This window comes from Falco peregrinus, chromosome 9 (genome assembly GCF_023634155.1).
Source record: "Falco peregrinus isolate bFalPer1 chromosome 9, bFalPer1.pri, whole genome shotgun sequence".
In the NCBI taxonomy this organism is placed as follows: domain Eukaryota; kingdom Metazoa; phylum Chordata; class Aves; order Falconiformes; family Falconidae; genus Falco; species Falco peregrinus.
In genome coordinates, this window is record NC_073729.1 from 9,128,842 (window position 1) to 9,144,733 (window position 15,892).

At 47.9% G+C, this 15,892-nt stretch overlaps 2 protein-coding genes across 3 annotated transcripts; one reads left to right on the forward strand and one right to left on the reverse strand.

Annotated features, from left to right (window-relative positions):
- Positions 1-1,108: 1,108 nt before the first annotated feature.
- Positions 1,109-6,102, forward strand: AKIP1 (A-kinase interacting protein 1). Its single transcript, XM_055814361.1, has 5 exons — positions 1,109-1,249; positions 1,759-1,836; positions 4,270-4,383; positions 4,698-4,748; positions 5,661-6,102. The coding sequence occupies exons 1-5, from the start codon at positions 1,142-1,144 to the stop codon at positions 5,802-5,804; spliced, it is 495 nt and encodes a 164-aa protein (XP_055670336.1). The 5' UTR covers positions 1,109-1,141; the 3' UTR covers positions 5,805-6,102.
- Positions 4,024-15,621, reverse strand: C9H11orf16 (chromosome 9 C11orf16 homolog). 2 transcript variants are annotated; one of them, XM_055814360.1, is made up of 7 exons: positions 13,571-15,621; positions 12,594-12,753; positions 11,253-11,481; positions 9,810-10,472; positions 9,163-9,350; positions 7,217-7,454; positions 4,024-4,131 (listed from the first exon to the last, which is right to left on the reverse strand). In XM_055814360.1, the coding sequence occupies exons 1-6, from the start codon at positions 13,735-13,737 to the stop codon at positions 7,272-7,274; spliced, it is 1,590 nt and encodes a 529-aa protein (XP_055670335.1). In that variant the 5' UTR covers positions 13,738-15,621; the 3' UTR covers positions 4,024-4,131; positions 7,217-7,271. The 2 variants fall into 2 exon arrangements, with proteins under 2 accessions (XP_055670335.1, XP_055670334.1); XM_055814359.1 differs by lacking the exon at positions 4,024-4,131 and adding an exon at positions 6,247-6,810.
- Positions 15,622-15,892: the final 271 nt, after the last annotated feature.

Here is a 15,892-nt window from a genome sequence, read left to right on the forward strand (position 1 = left end):
GCCTGTGGAGGGCTTGTTTATTACAGGAGCTGGCTGCTGCTCTGGTTAAATAACTGGAAGACGATAATGAAATGTAAACCAGGAGACGATTACTTTCCTTGTTTGCCCAACAGATTACAGGCAAACAAGAACGAAGGACTTGGAAAAAACCAAGGCCTACTTGTTACTCTTGGCCACACTGCACTTAAAGAAAGTTTCTGTGCTTATTTCATCCTTCCTACCATCACCTCAGTGCGAGCAAGGTTAGCAAAGCCACAGAGGGGCTCCAATTCACGGGTTGCCACAGTGGCTTCCCGAGCCCGGTGGGCACCTCGGGGCGGCGGTGGCCACTTCATACACACAGAGGCCTCATAGGCCGACACTGCCCTGTTGCAAACCTTCCTGGGACAGCAGCAGCTCCCAGGGAGCAATGTTGCTCGCTTGGCAAATCACACTTGTAGCAAGCCGAAACGCTTCCCGCTTTCTTTTTACTAACCAAAGCGAAAGGGCTTGCTTTTGGAGGGCAGCTGCAGCGATAGCTAGCAGGCAGTCTGACCTGGCTGCTCACCGGGCACTCCGCCCCCTCACCGCCCAGCCAGCCATCACTACGTGCTTTCGTCATTATTTTTTACCTCACAGTTTTAAAAAAAACGAAAACAAACCTAGGGAATATCGCGCTCCGCCACAGAGACCACGGGACTAAGGCCCCTGGGCCCGCCGGCACCGGCCCGCCCAGCGGGGGCTCGGCACTCTCCTACTGCCGCGGGCTCTTCCCCACCATGACCCGGCGGAGAGGGCCGTGGAACAGTGCCCGGGCGCCTCACGGACCCGCCACCTAGAACAGCGCCGCCCCGGAAAGCTCGGCGAGAGCCCGTGCGGACCCTCCCCCGCCCGGGGCGGCGGCTTTACCTCAGGGCCGGGCCCGCCCCAGGGGCTGGCAGCGTGAGGGGCGCGCAGCCCCCGCCTCAGCGCGGCACCGGGCTCTGCTGTGGGGCGGGACGGGGGCGGTACTCACGCCCCGAGGGGCGGGGCGAAGCGGGGCGCACCGGGGCGGTGCGGCACCGGCGGAGCGGTGGCGCCCCCTAACGGCAGCGGGGCCGGGATGTGGGCGGGACCGGGGCGGCGGCGCGTGCGCATCGGGGCGGCGCGCGGCGGCGGCGCGATGGAGGGGGCGCGCGCGGGGCGGACGGCCGGGCTGGCGCGCGACGTGCTGGAGCGGGCGCGGCGGAGGCGGCGGCGGCCGGCGGGACGGCTCCCGGCCTCGGGCCCGGTCAGTGCGGAGGGGCCGGCGGGATGGATCCCGGCCTCGGGCCCGGTCAGTGCGGCGGTGCCGGCGGGATGGATCCCGGCCTCGGGCCTGGTCGGTGCCGGCGGGGAGGGCTCCCGGCCTCGGGCCCGGTCGGTGCCGGCGGGACGGCTCCCGGGCCCGGCCCCGGTCCGTGCCGCGGGCGGCGGCCGGGACGCGGCAGTGAAGCGGCGCTGCCGCACCGAGCGGGCCCGGGCGGCTGCGGGACGGCCCGTGTCCCGCAGCGGCCTAGTGCGCCTGCGGGCCGGCCTGGGCCGTGCCCGGTGCTCGGGACGGTGCGAGCGGGGTCACCCGCGATGCCCGCCCCCTGCCGGGGCCGCGCTCCGTCCCGCAGCCGCCCGGGTCCCGGCGGCCGGCGCGGGGGCGCTGAGCCCCGCAGCGCGGCGGGCTCGGGGGCAGCCCCTGGTGCCGGCCGCCCGGGGCGCGCTGCCCCGAGCAGGGCGGTGCGTTACGGCCGGTGCCTTGCGTTGCAGGAGGAAGATTCGGAGCGGCTCAGCGCGGCGTTCGCTTCCATCGTGAACCTGATGAATCAAGCCACGAGGGAGTGCGAGGTGAGGCTGTGCCCCGCAGCGGGGATGCGGGCACTGCCCCTGCCAAACCGCAGTCAGGCTGCGGGTTTGCGCCTTGCTTGGCGAGAGCTGAGCCAGTGAGCCTGCTGTGCCGGCCTCGGTTGAGAGATCTGGGGCATTTGCCGTCGTGTGGTAGGTTGCCTGGTGGGATTCACCAGCATTATCCTGGTACCACCTCAGCCAGTACACGCCTCTGTCAGTATTTTCCATAGATAACATCAATAGACTGGTACAGACTTGAGCAGAGGCTTTCTCCACCTCTTGGTGGAAAGGCAGTATGGTTAGAGATACAGAAATGTCATGACATCACAAATTACGTTGTGCCAGCCACTGCAGGCTTGTCACCAGTCACTGTGGACAGAGTTGTTTCCAGTGCTGCAAGCTAACAACTGTTTCCACCTCTGCCATGGAGCGAGCGGCTTTAGGACAGCGTGACCCTTTGTTTCCATCATGCCGACACCAAGCACGTGTGCTGGCTGATAGACTCGGTGTGTTCTGGGCGGTAGAAGTATGGGGGAGTTTGAATCTCGAGCAAAGAGACTGCTTTGTGCCACATGTTCACTCTTGAGTTTAGCTGACCTCCTCAGCATCATTTAAGCAAGCTAGATTGGGGATGTTGCTACTGGATAAGGAGTGTGGGCTCAGGTCTGAGCAGCGCTGTATCTTTATTTGTGGTAAGTACAAACCAAGAGGTATGGTATACAGATGCACAGCCCCACTGTTTTTGCGTTGCCTCTGGCTGCTAAGTGTCATCACTCTTCTGGGTAGATGGACCATGAGCCCTTCTCTGCCAGCTCGTCCTTGTGAATGCAGCCCTGCAGCCAGACTACTGCATTAAAGTCTCTGAAAACTCCATCACAGTGTACATAATCTATGCCCTTAGGGATCTGTGACCGTAATGCAGCACAGAGCTCATTGTCTGCAGAGTTAATAACAGAGGCTAAGTCTTCAGTTAGATTAAATAGTTGTTCAACACAAACCAGATGATTAGCTCCTAAGAAATCCCTTTATCATTTCAAAGCACTACATACACAGTGATCAGTTAAACCTAAAAAGACTCAAGCAGAATACAGTTTCACCTTATGTAAAACAAAAATGTAATAGTTTATTGAGATTCATCCTGTGCCCTGTTAGGAGTGTTAAGAGTTGGAACAAGCAGTGGATGACTTCCATGTTTATGCATCAGCCCCAACAGTATTGTTTCAGTCATCTTCTGTAGAGAAGACGACTCGTAAAAAGAGGGGGGAGGGGGAAATTCTCAGACCCACAGGTTCTTGGATAAAGTTTACTAAATGCTCAGACCCACAAGTTCTTGGATAAAGTTTACTAAATGCACATAAAAATCCAAATAAACATTGAGGCACTTGAATGCAAACAATTAAAATGGTGATATGAGTTGCTTAGAGTACTAAGGGACCAAAGTTCATGCACATTTCTTATCAAAAGTTTTAATTTCCTTGAGACATCACGTAAAGGAATCTAGCTCACCTGCTGTGATACAGAGACGCTCTGTTATGCAGTAGGTGAGAGTATTTGATGTATCTTGGGACATCGCTCCACAGTAAACCAACCAACCAACCAAACTGTTGATGTGTGCATAACCTCAAGGAATAAAGCACAGTAGTAGATTTGGAAATAAGAATTGCTATTGGTCTTAGTTTTTTTTAAGTTTAGTCTTGACAGTGAAGAGATGAGAAAACTAGAAGTGAAATAAAACGTATTTTGGAACTTTTTGGTCCCTGTGATGGAAACGATAACCCTGGGAGGAGTTCTCTGGTGACAACAGATGGCAGCAGAGCTGCACTCAAATATTTTCATTTGCAGTGGGGAAGATCCAAGTACCTTTACTGTGGATCCAGAAAAGGGCTGCTGTGGACTTAAATACAATCCTCAAAACCACTGTGCTAGCAGTACCAGCCTTGAAGACACTTTAGCTTCTTTAGCAGCTCATTTTTCAGTATTAACGTGTTCTGCTTTTAGAGCACTGCTCCAGCACGTGCCCTGCAAAACCAGTCTTCACTGGTTGAAAAGCACCTAGCTTGCATATATGTCCTAGTAAGGACCTGTAAATTATGCCTTCTTCCACCAGAGCTTTTCTTGAAGACCCTGATCAGGTGGATTTTTCCAGAGTATTCCTTCTGATATTTTCATGAATTCACTTCTGAGGTGTCAGAGAGTCCCTATGTATTGTGTCAGGAGACAGGCATCTAAAATCAGGGCTGACAGTTTTGTACCTGAAGGCAGGTGTCATGTGGACATTCACGCGTTGTTTTCATCCTCAAATGAGAACAAAACAGCCAGTTAATACAGAAGGTCAGTAGCTGCACAGTACCACTTTTAATTGTAAATCTGCGGTAGTTGTAAGCATGGCTTTGATGCTTCTTCACATAAAATGCTCTTTCTGTTGTTGTCCAGAAATACTATAGCTTCATGGCAGCCTGTAGATGCAAAGAGCATGAAATCAAACACATCTGCAGATACCATGGCAGGCAAGCAGGGGAGAGAGAGCTGGAGTCCTCCGAAGAAGAGGTGAGTAGGTGGTTTTGATTATAGGTTATTCCATCCCTTGCCATGGGACAATTGTTATCCATCTAGTGTTTGTGACACTTGCTTACACTTATGTACGTGGTTTGACATCATGGGCACATGAACACGTGGACTGATTTGAGCCTTCTGTTCGGGGGGGAGAGGTGCAGGGAGGCAGAGTGACTTCTGGTGGCACTACCAGTGCCATTTCAGTCCTTTCGTGGAGGGGAAGGTTTCATGGATGTAAAGCATCCCCTCTCAGGGGCTGAGTGTGCCTTTTGTGTTGTATCATTAGAAAACGATCTTTTTCTTTCCAGGGTCCTGAAGCCTCTGTAGCACCCAGTCAAGCTCGAACTTGCCAGCGACATGTAAGTTTATAGAATACTTTGTTTTTAAATTGAGGTATAGCATTTCTTTATCATTTTGCATCAAGCCAGTTAAAATCTGTGATCAGGTGTGGAGACCTTGTGATGGCACAGAAGATTACCCAGTGGTGCATTCACAATCCTAATGTATGTATAAGCTGGGCAGCAGAACGGGCATACAGAGACTTGCACAGTTAACTATAAACCAGATTGTGGCATTCTGACACATAACCAGTGAAGAGTCTACTCTACATTTTGAACTGGTAGAGAATGTCAGGCACTGTGATTAATCTTCAGGCTCTAGGAATTGCACCAGCAAGAGTAATCCACCAGTTCTCCAGTCTCGCCTCGTTTGTGCTCCTGCCACACTCCCTGTGCTGAGGAAAGGCATGCAGCAAGGCACACAGCAGTTGCTTAGCCAGTTATGCTTGGCCCTCATACAGTCTGTCTGAAGACTCCTGTTCCTCAAGCAGAAGAAAACTTTGTTTTTCAAAGCTTAACACCTCACCAAATCAATTTCAGGAACTTCTAAGCCACAAAAGATGAGAAACGTGGAATCTGTACCGCAGTACAAATTGGTGGGAGCAGCCTTGTCCTACGGTTGCTTTCCAGGTGTACCTTCAAAACCATTTAGGTTGGTAAATTTCAGTTTCATGAGGCAAAGATTACAGCATGCTGATTAATTACATTGATTGACATGCTAGACAAAATACTTTATGGCACTTGCTAATTTTTGTATTGACAGAAACATTTTACAGTTTTGTCTATGCTGCTTGTATATTTTGAAAAATCTTAGTATGTTTATATAGCAGCCTGAAATGTAATTTTCCTACCCAAATTCATTTTTTTTTTGTGGGAAATTTAATGTAACTAAACAGTAATAAAATTTATTTCCCCTCATTACCACCACCAAAGAGCAGACAAGCTTCTGAAGACATCTACATTGAAGTTTCTCCTGGCACCTATTCTGTCACAGCGACCTCAGAGGACATGGTGCAGCAAACCCACGTGGTGGATGTCAATGCAGGACAAAGCATTGATTTAACTTTTGTTCTATGATGTTTGCTGTTTCAATCACAGGAATAAAACACAAGGCTGTTTTAATGCATGTAATGAACTATGTATATCTTTTTATTGGTAGCACTTTAATCGTATCCTCCTCTTTGGGACTCCATTTTTATGGCCTGTATATTTGTTTTCTACTTAATGCAACTGTATGCAGCCCACTTTGTACACTGATTTTTATAAATATTTGTATATTGTGTGCCTTAAATCCAGTTATGTGACTGTGTAATTCCAGGTTCTTATGCTTTAAACAACTAAAGGTACAATCAGTGGAATAAAATACATAATTCAGTCTTTGTGATGACAGCTTTTTTATATTATCCTCAGACAAAATGTCCATGTCACATTTCTTGACCAGAGGAGAGCATGATCCATGCGGTATGAATACGGATGTAACGTTAGCTTCTGTGGGCTGACACTGATTGTAGAGCAGCTGATTCAATGCATCTTTCCTATCAATGCCTTTTATTATTCTGATAAATAAAATCCAAATGAAATTTGGCTGTCTAGGACCACAACTGCAAAGGTGCTTGAGTCTGTGCCAGATGTTCAGTACAGGCACAGAAGCTATTGACACTTCAGGTCCTGTCTCTTTGCAGGCTCTTACCTAGGCTAAACCACCAGTTAGCTGCCGTTTCCAGTAGGCAGTAGGGTACCCTGAATTGTCTCCTGTTTCCTGCAGGGAAAAAGTACTGCTTTTCAGAGCAACTGCATGTGGCAGCTTACAGCCAAATTCTTAAGCTTTAAACATGAGTAGTCCCACTAACGAGACTGGCTGGATGCTTAACTCTCACAGGATCAGATTCTACAGTTAGAATTAGTGATGTGACCTATATATATCTATCTAATTTTTTTGTAGCTGATGGCATTAAGGTTTTGGTTATTTTTCATGGGACTATATAATTCAGTGACTTGAATGCTGGATCTCTAAGCGTTTTGTTGTTTATATCTACAGTAGCAGGTCCTTTACCCTCTGGCTACTTTATCTTCTGCTTTAATCCTGAAAAAAAATATTTTCAGCTGTCAGCTTATATTGTTTATACATACCTTCTGGCTTTCTACAAAAAGAAATCGCTACGCTGAATTTCTCTGGCTGACGGGAGAGAACTGTAGATAAACTGGAGGTTTATTGGACCCTTGCTGTGCTTCCGTTCAGGCTTTTAGTGCTCATACTAGTTTACCTGATTGTTCCAGAATTGTAAAGTCAAGTCCAAATAATTAGGAATTTAATATAACAACTCGGAGTAAAGAATGGGGATGCTGAAATGCAGTGTGGGTGGAAATAAAGAGTTTCTCAGTTATTAAAATCATATAGTTATCCATAAAGATATTCTACAGAGATAGTATCTAAATCGGAACTTGGTTTGCTTAATAAATCTAACACTGGAATAGTATAAGCAGTTTACCTTAAGTTTCAGCTCCTGAACTTCATCAGTTGTACAGTTCTTGAATTCTGGTTGATCATGTCTCTTTTGCTTTGTTACAAGTGAGCTCTTCACTCTTTTTTTCTGTCTGTCCTCTTCTGACATGGTCTGTATCATCAAGTTTGTCATCTGCTATGCAAGTCACTTTACGTTTATCATCTGTCTCTGTTTTCTTTCTTGCTGTTCTGTATCTTTGTTTTTCTGATGCTGCAAAACTTTCCTTGAGGACAGAAAACAAATCCCTTGGAAGTCTAGTCTTAAAAAAGCATCAGTGTCTTTGTAACTGCTGCTTTCCTGTCGGTAAGATAGGTACCTCGACCTCACATAGCTTTAATAATGGTATCATTTCTGTGCTAGTACAAAGTTTACTGCTGAAACACGGAAGCGTACAAGACCAAAGGGTTTTCAGAAGCTGTTAGGCTTTGATCAAACACTTTGCTCCTTTAGAAGTTCGGAGGATTTTTGCTGATGACAGTGGGAGGACGTGAGCCCCACAGAAAGCGCCTCTGGGAAGCCTGCTCTCTAACTTCACTTGTTTGTTGCAAGTTACTTACGATGCAGTCTGTATTGTGTGATAAAACTGCTTCAGCTGTCTCAAGGAGTAGCAACGTATCTTCTGCATTTACAAAAAAACAAGGGCTATTTTACAGAATAAAAGTATGTCATTATACTCGGTATTACCACATTGCGTCCACTGCTGTGATTCATGCTGCCCAGATTGGGGCTGCAATGAAACCACTGTGGTTGCTTTTCAGTTTTACCAAAAGGCAAAGCATGTCACTTCAGTGCACAGCTGTGACACTTGCTAATATAGAGCATATCTGCCTGGGGCTCCATGCTGGCCTAAAAATTCCTAGGAAAACTATTAAAGGTGTGTGATTGTGATTATGATAGGAACGATACAGTTAATAAGCTGGTAGGCATTTGCTTAAAATTAATGGATATAGTGAGAATGCAAGGTATATTCCAGTATATTCTCTGTTTGCTCAGACACATAATGAACAGATTAATCTTTGCTTAAAGAAAACCACACAAGTTTAGCATGTTCAAAGTCTTACTCTGCAGTCAGCTCACAGCAGCAAGAGCAGAAAGGTACAGAGGAGCTAATGTTTGATTTCTGATATATAATTTATTAATTGTCCCCCTGATGCTCTTGTGTAGAGCAGTGTTTATGTTCATTCTGCCATTCTCCTTCCCCTTCCTCCTGCAAGCTTTTTTCTTCCACTTTCCTGTGCTTGCTTTGTTGGCATTCATGTTCTGATTCCCGCACACACCCCCGGCCAAGTTTTTGTAAAGCAGGAGGGGACCATGGCCAACAGAAACCAGGCCTGACATTCAGGGTGTTGTCCTTGTTCCCGGCTGTGACACAGGCTTCAGGGTAGGGATCTGCTGCTGAAACTGCTTGTGTCTTGTGAAGGACTAAGAGAAGATATTCAGTAACGACCGTTTACTAACAAATCTGCTTCTGTCGTTTAGGTCATGACTGTCAGACTGGCAGAGCCCAGCACCTTTCCAGACCGAATCTTTTATTGTCTGTTAATGCAGCTGACAGTCACATCTGTCCATTTCCAGGGCCACCCATGTAGGTCCCTACTTCCATAGGGCTTCAATGGGTTGATGTCAATGGGCATTCAGCAGGTTTTTGAATTGAAACCTGCATTATTGAATGCTCACACGGTTACTGGCATAACCTTTTCCATTTTACCACGTAGCTTCAGCAGTTCCTTAGGGTTTGGGGGATTTTTGTTTTGTTTTAATTAACGGAGAATTTTCCTGCCCATCAAAACTGGTGGACGGCCTTAGCAAGAACTTAAGTTAGAAACCGTGTATTTTTTTAGCCAACTTCCAGACCATTAACAAGAATATTTCTTCCATTCAAACAAAACTGTAAGCTTACGTAAATACAGTATTAATACAGATTACCTTACCCCCAATGACAGCTTGAAATCTCGGTCTCTTAAGATTTCTTTCATTGTGAGTTGCCCTCTGGGAGACTGCTGGATGGTTTCAAACATTTCATTCTGATTAGTCGAGGCAACACGGGACACATCTCCAGCAGAGATGGCTTTGGATTCCAGCTTGCCCTTTGTATGTGTGCTGCTGAGTCTGCCCAGTCCTGGGGATGGGTAAAATAGTATCGAAGAGTGAAACCAGAACTGAAATGGAGAAACATTCATTTCAGAAGAGAGGAAAATACACTTTGAGCCTGAAAGGCATTCTTTCAGGTTATATTCTGCATGAACTAGCTATGAATGTTAATTAAGATGTTAGCATCATAAAAACCATGGAAAGATGATGGGGAACAAACTCAGAGAGGGGTATCTATGCTTCCAAATGAAATTCATTGTTCTGGCAGTTTTCCATTGGATGAGCTGCCAAAAGAGCTAGCGTGCAAGATGAGGCAGCAGAAACATCAGGGGGAGGGAAGTATTGTATCAGAGGCTGATAGGCAAATTTATAGTATTTATGCCAATAAACTACAGGTGAAGTGACTGCCCAGATGAAGGGGGGCCCAGAACACATTTGGTTTTTTCCCCTCTGGCTGCTGCTTCCCTGTGGGGGTGTTAAAAGGTACCTGAATTACTGGGACGGGACTTGTGTTGGCTTCTTTTCCAGCATTTCCACTCAGGTCTTGCAGAATCCTTTAGCTTAGGCTTCTCAAGACAGCCGGAGCCAGTGTCAACAGCATTATCCACCACAGTACTCTTGGTGGGGAATGGCTCCGGGTCCTCCACCGGATCAGAAGAGGAGGAAGATGCTGTCACAGCTGCTGCTGCTTCTTGCTTTGGGCCTTTCAGTTCTAGAAGGCATGGAGAGGAACCACTGCTGGACCCTGCCTCTTCAGCTTTGCTCTGAAAGACCAGAGACCTGGATGGAAGAGGCCACCAGGCATCAATGCGGGGATGGCAGCAGCAGATATACCTGACGTATGCTGATGAACAGCATCCACCATCACAGCGACAGTGGAAGCGTGGCCAGCAGGGTGAGCAGAGCAAGCAGTGCCCAGCAAGGCTGTGTATAGCACTAACTGGAATCAGGGCTGGTTTAGGACTGCAGGAGAAAACACAGCTGTTAGTGTCTGGGCTTTCTCTGGGCTTCATCCTGCTGGTGAGGGGCATATGGATCATCTCTACAATCCTCTCCCACAGGCCAGGAGGGATCCACAGAGCCACACCTCGCGGGAGTTTCACTTTCTTCTCATTCCAGAACTGGACCATAATTTCTTCATCTTCGGAGGCTGTCGAGGGAAAAGGTACACACAGCCGTAAGCGGCTGGCCTGCCGGGCAGCGCGCACACGGACCAGGCTTCGCAGCTTTATGCACTTTCTGTGCCTGTGAAGTGGCAGGCTCAGCCCTCACCCCTCTCCGTAACCCCCCAATATAACGGCAGGGAGGGAGGAGCGGGCAGCTAGGGCAGCGGCAGCGGGACAACGGGCCCGGCAGCACCTTTCCTCCCAGTCTGTCATCAGATGAACAAAAAAAGATTGACTGAGCAACTTACAGTGTTACTGCCAAAGTTAGCAGCAATGATCTGAAAATAGTATTTTGGCAAGTCAGCGGAGCCTCGCCGTCAGACATGGGAAAAATGAATGAGCTGTTGAAATCTCCTACACCTGTCTGGGTGATACAGTCACCCCCCGATGTACCATTCGGTGCAACTGTGAGCATTCGAGCATGGATGGGGCTTCCTGAGAGCTGTCTCACTTGTATCCCTCAGGAAAAGGCCACTGTCCTTCACACAGCAGACACAGCCTTGTCCAAGCAGGTGGGAAACAGGATGGACATGGACAATGACATTTTTATAGGACACAAGTTCCTTAGGGTCAGACAGGGGAGGTTACACACAGATATCCACCAGCATGTCCCACCAGCTCCTGCAAGCTTTAAGGAGCACTACGCTGTACCCTGGGCAGGGGTGTTTCTCTGGCAGTAACACTGCGGCCATAGCTTATCCCAACAGTCTCACCCACATTCCAGAGAAAAGCAACGTAGAGGAGGGCAGCAGCATCTTTCTTACCTCGTAAGGGGTCCCGTGTCTCAATGCCTGTGAGGACGGTTCCTGGGCCGTACCTGGCCATGTTTGGCTCCCAGGGTGCCAGCACTTTGTCTCCAGGGAGTAAGGAGTGCTTCATCCCGTTCACGTATTCCAGGATGTCATCCTTAGCTGTTTTTTGCACACACACTGGATGCCTTCCACGTGACACAAGCGGTTTGGCAAACTCTACCAGGAACATGCCTCTTTCACTCTGTTACCAGAAACAAAACGGCTCCTCTGAAAAGCTGTCCATGATGTGTCAGGTCACGTAACCTTCACCAGGAGGCCACCCTGGGGCTACGTGGCTGGGTCGAAACAAGCCTGAACAGTTACCAAGCAGTGTGTGGGGTCAGTCTGGCATTGAGACAGCCAGAAAAACATCCGTGAGGCTCACCAGAAAGCAGACTGAGTGAAGCATACGTACAGATTTCACTGCCATCAGGACCTGGATTTTCTTCCCCCAAGAGAAAAAGCTATAGATGGAGCACAACTGGCTTTCCCAAACCACGCTGCATGCACCAGGGAACCAGGGACACCGCAGCCGCTCAGACCTGCGGTTCAGTCGTGCCCAAGTCCTTCCTCCCTGCAGACAACATTCACGCTGCTTCTCGGAGGGGCTGTTGGGAATTTTTATTTTCTTTTAAATTAAGGCCTGTCAAGAGGCTCTCCATCAACAATGAAGCGAGATACTTCCCTGTGCTTGAGAAAGAACAGGCCCTTCTTTCTGTGAGGTTTGAAGTGCTAACAAACTACTAAATTAAAGCTTTCACTAACATTTCTGAAAAGACGCCGAGCTGTCGGTCCGTAGCCGACTCAAGCTGGCAGTGTGTACATAACATTCTCCCGTGCCGCTGAAGGTGATGTGTCCACACGCAACAGCAGCTGGCACGCTGCCCACAGCAGCATTCGCGCCGCCCGAGCCCAGCTCAGCACCCAGCACCAGCAGAAGCAGAGGGGCTGCTCTCGTGGGGTGCACAGCACCACGGCTCCCACCAGGGACTGGGAGCGTGGGGAGCATCCGTCCTCCACATGAGGTGAGGATCCCCGGAACACACGTACTCACTCCTAGAAAGGGGCTCAGTGAAGGAGGCTGGGCAGAGCAAGGATCTGATCATCCCGTTGCTGGTGCCTGGGGCTGTGCCACACGCGGCAGCTTTATGAATCGACATAACCATGAGCTGTCCGGGCAATCTCTTCTCTAACTCATGCACCAGCCAAAATGAGAACGGCTAACTAAGCTCAGGTGGTGCGTGTGGGCTGCTGGGGGGGGGCAGACACCCTCCTGCACATACCCACGACCGCTGCACAGCAACTGTCACTCACCTCTAGCTCCTCTTTTACTGTACCGTGGTAGTAAAATCCATCTTGTTCCCCTCTCGCCAGCACAGGGGTGTTGCTGTCTAAGCCCACAGGTCTCCATGATGCACTCAGCCTCTTCCACGCTGGGCCAAGGGAGGGAAGGCAGTGGCTAGTCCACCGGCACCTTGAAAAGAAAATGGGTCAGCACTGGGAGAAACAGCTTCTCTAGGTCAAGGGGAAAAAAAAAAATCTTGTAAGATTTAAGAAATGGATCACTCTACCTCATTTTGTAGCACTCCCACAGACCAAAGCATGTGGGAAGAAACGGAAAATTTGCTTGTGCTGGGACAATTCCTTGCTCTTGGGGGTGGCGGTGGTGGTGTTAAAAATAAATTTAAAAATCAATGCCTGTTTTTACCTAGATTTCTTTTGTTTGGGGTTTAGAGGGAGTGAGCCAGCAGCATGCTGGAATCCTGGGCCAGCATTATCTGCACTGTTTACCTGGGCAGAAAAACCAGCCCCTTTGCTGTTTACCTGGCAAGCCATAGGATCCATCGCCAGCACAGAGCACAGCGCAGGTGTGCAGAAGAGCGCTGTAGCTGATGGTTTACATTGGGGGATTCAGGGAACAACAGAAAAGTAGAGAAGTAAACAACGAAGCTTCTGGTTGATGACAGGTTCGAGTTCAAAACAGGAAAAATAATCCCCTGTCACGAAGCATTAGAAACTTTTCACAGAAGACAGCTGCTAACGCAAGATGCTTTTATTTATGCAAATAATATTAAAGGAATGTTTCTTGGACAGGAGCTTTGCTTTTCATAATCTCCAGGATAGCAAATCACTTTAGTTAGTATCATCTAAAAAGCTGCCAGTGCAGGGGAGGGGAAAGCTCAAATGATGTTCAAGCTGTTAATTTATTAATCTGACACACCAGCCTCTTTTATCCCATAGATATCATCAAAAAGAACAAGTCACAGATTCAAACAAGAACTTGATTTTACCTCTGGGGGCTGAGGGGCTCAGCAATCCAGGCGGGATGCACCACAAAGGAGCTCCTGCAGCAGGGGTTGGCAGTCAGTACGAGGCTGGAGCACGAGAACTTGTCTGCAGCTGGCACGGCACTGCAGTATCGGTGACCCCTCGGCAGGAACCCTTCCCAACCAGCCATTCCTGCAACCACAGCTACCTGCAGGACTCAGTCGCTGTTGGCAGAAAAGAGATGATTTACTGGCATTTTCCAACACAAGTGAATGCTTTCCAGTGTACCACAAGAACTAAGGAACTTTAATTGTTTATTTTTACTTAAAAAGAATTAATTCAAAATATCCAGGCTGGCATTTGTCAAATGAACCCATATCACTGACTTCAATGACCTTCAGTCACTCGAATCCTGACCTGGCAGAGGGACAGAAACACCCAAGAAAGCTAGAAACGCTGTGAGAATCCCCAGGAAAGCAACACCTTTCACCTCCCTCCAACTTTTGTCGCCCTGTGTGATATCCAGCGCTTTTCTTAGACCTGCTCTCTCCTTTCAAGCCCTCTTGCACAGTTCCTGCCAAACCTTCCCCATTCTACAAGCTGAGACAGAAACCACAGCTGGAGCTGACGGGCTGAGTCAACGTGACAGTTTTTGAACATGATGTTACAGTTGCCTGTTACTAGTCTTACTTATAATGATGAACTAATAGGAAATATTTTAATCTTTCAGCTGTCCTGTCATATTCTATAATGGCAGGATTATGGCTTGCCATAAGAAAGAATGAGATGCTCAGATTTGACAAGCGCTACCTATTCAGAGGCTGTCATGGTAAGACTGATGATGCAATGCTATCTCTGGTGATCTGACAAGATGTAGTAGACAAACTTCCATTTCTTTTTCTTTTTTAAATATTGCTTTGAAATGTTCAGCATGCTATGGGTAAAACTTGCATGGAAATTCAACAATACATACATTTTAAGTGCCTAATTCACTTCACAAAATACAATTCAAGCACCTGTGTTTCAATGTTATGTCTCTTACCCAAGAGATATGATCTGGGAGACCTTGTTACAGGGACTCGCAGATACACAATTTCAGAAAACCAGCACACCAAACCTGGCAAGAAGAGTGACTTAACTGCTGCAGGACACGTCTAAGTCAGCAAACCAACACAATACAGACCCTTGTTTCACAGGTACACGAACTCCCCTATTATAAACCAAAACAACATGGAATCAGTAATACTTTGCAAAGAAATGCAACTATGAATTCTACTTTAAAGCACATTTTAAACCCATACAGTGCTGTTACTGCTGCAAGCCAGGTCCCCTGTTTCTGTATAAAACAGGGCGATGACCAAGGCAATTGTGCAACATCCCAGCAGATTTTTTTCCAGGTAACTTGACACAGCAGCCTTTCAAACTTACCAGCTATTGATAACGCTACATCTGGTCGATTTGGATTTAGTCCCGATGCAGAACCCTCGCCTTTCTGCCTGCCTGACGCAGGAAGCCATTTGCTGCCAGTGTTTCCTAGTTGCTACGGAGGTTGCCACAGTTGTTACCTACCAGGATCAGGCACCCTGACCTTCCCAGTTAAAACCAGTGGAACGTGAGTACAGGGAGGACCATTTGCCTGTCACACATCTGCTCCATTTTCAGCTCCCCGTTGATGCCGGTGTTGCACTGGGAGACTGCAGGGGCAGACACGGGAATGTAAGAGGACGCAGTCCTCTAAGCTTTCTGCCTACTATTGCAGGGCAAAAAATAGCTCCACACAAAGCTACAGTTCAGATTTTAAAAAAAGCAACCCACCACCACAGGGTATTACCAATAAACTAGCTTGAAATGCTGAAAGAAAGGTTGAAGCTGAGACAAACTGCGATCAAATCGCTTCACAAACTTTCCCGTTTCACAATGGGAAGGATTCATTAACTCTACCCTCTTCTTGCAAAGTACGTATCAAAACCATGCCAAAATACAATGCAGAAATCGGTTCAGCTCTGCTGTGATCCCTAACCTTCATTTTTTTCCCTTAACAGCTGTTAACTCTTCTTTTTTTCTTTTTTTTTTTTTTCCCCCCTTCTTTTTTTGGGGGGTGGGGGTGGGGTGGGTGGGTGGAGGGGGAAATAATTGCATTTTGTAGGTTTCTTCCAATTCACTGCTATAAAAACAAGGTAACAGAGGGGATAACTGCAATTAGGGACAAGGATACAGCACTTCAGAAGTCTGCAGCCATTTTCTGTACGTTGCACTGCACCCACAGACTACCTGTTCTCACGCTGTCAGCAGAATTGTTAATAATAGAATTCCCTTACATACAGCAAGCATTAAGAACGCTTTGC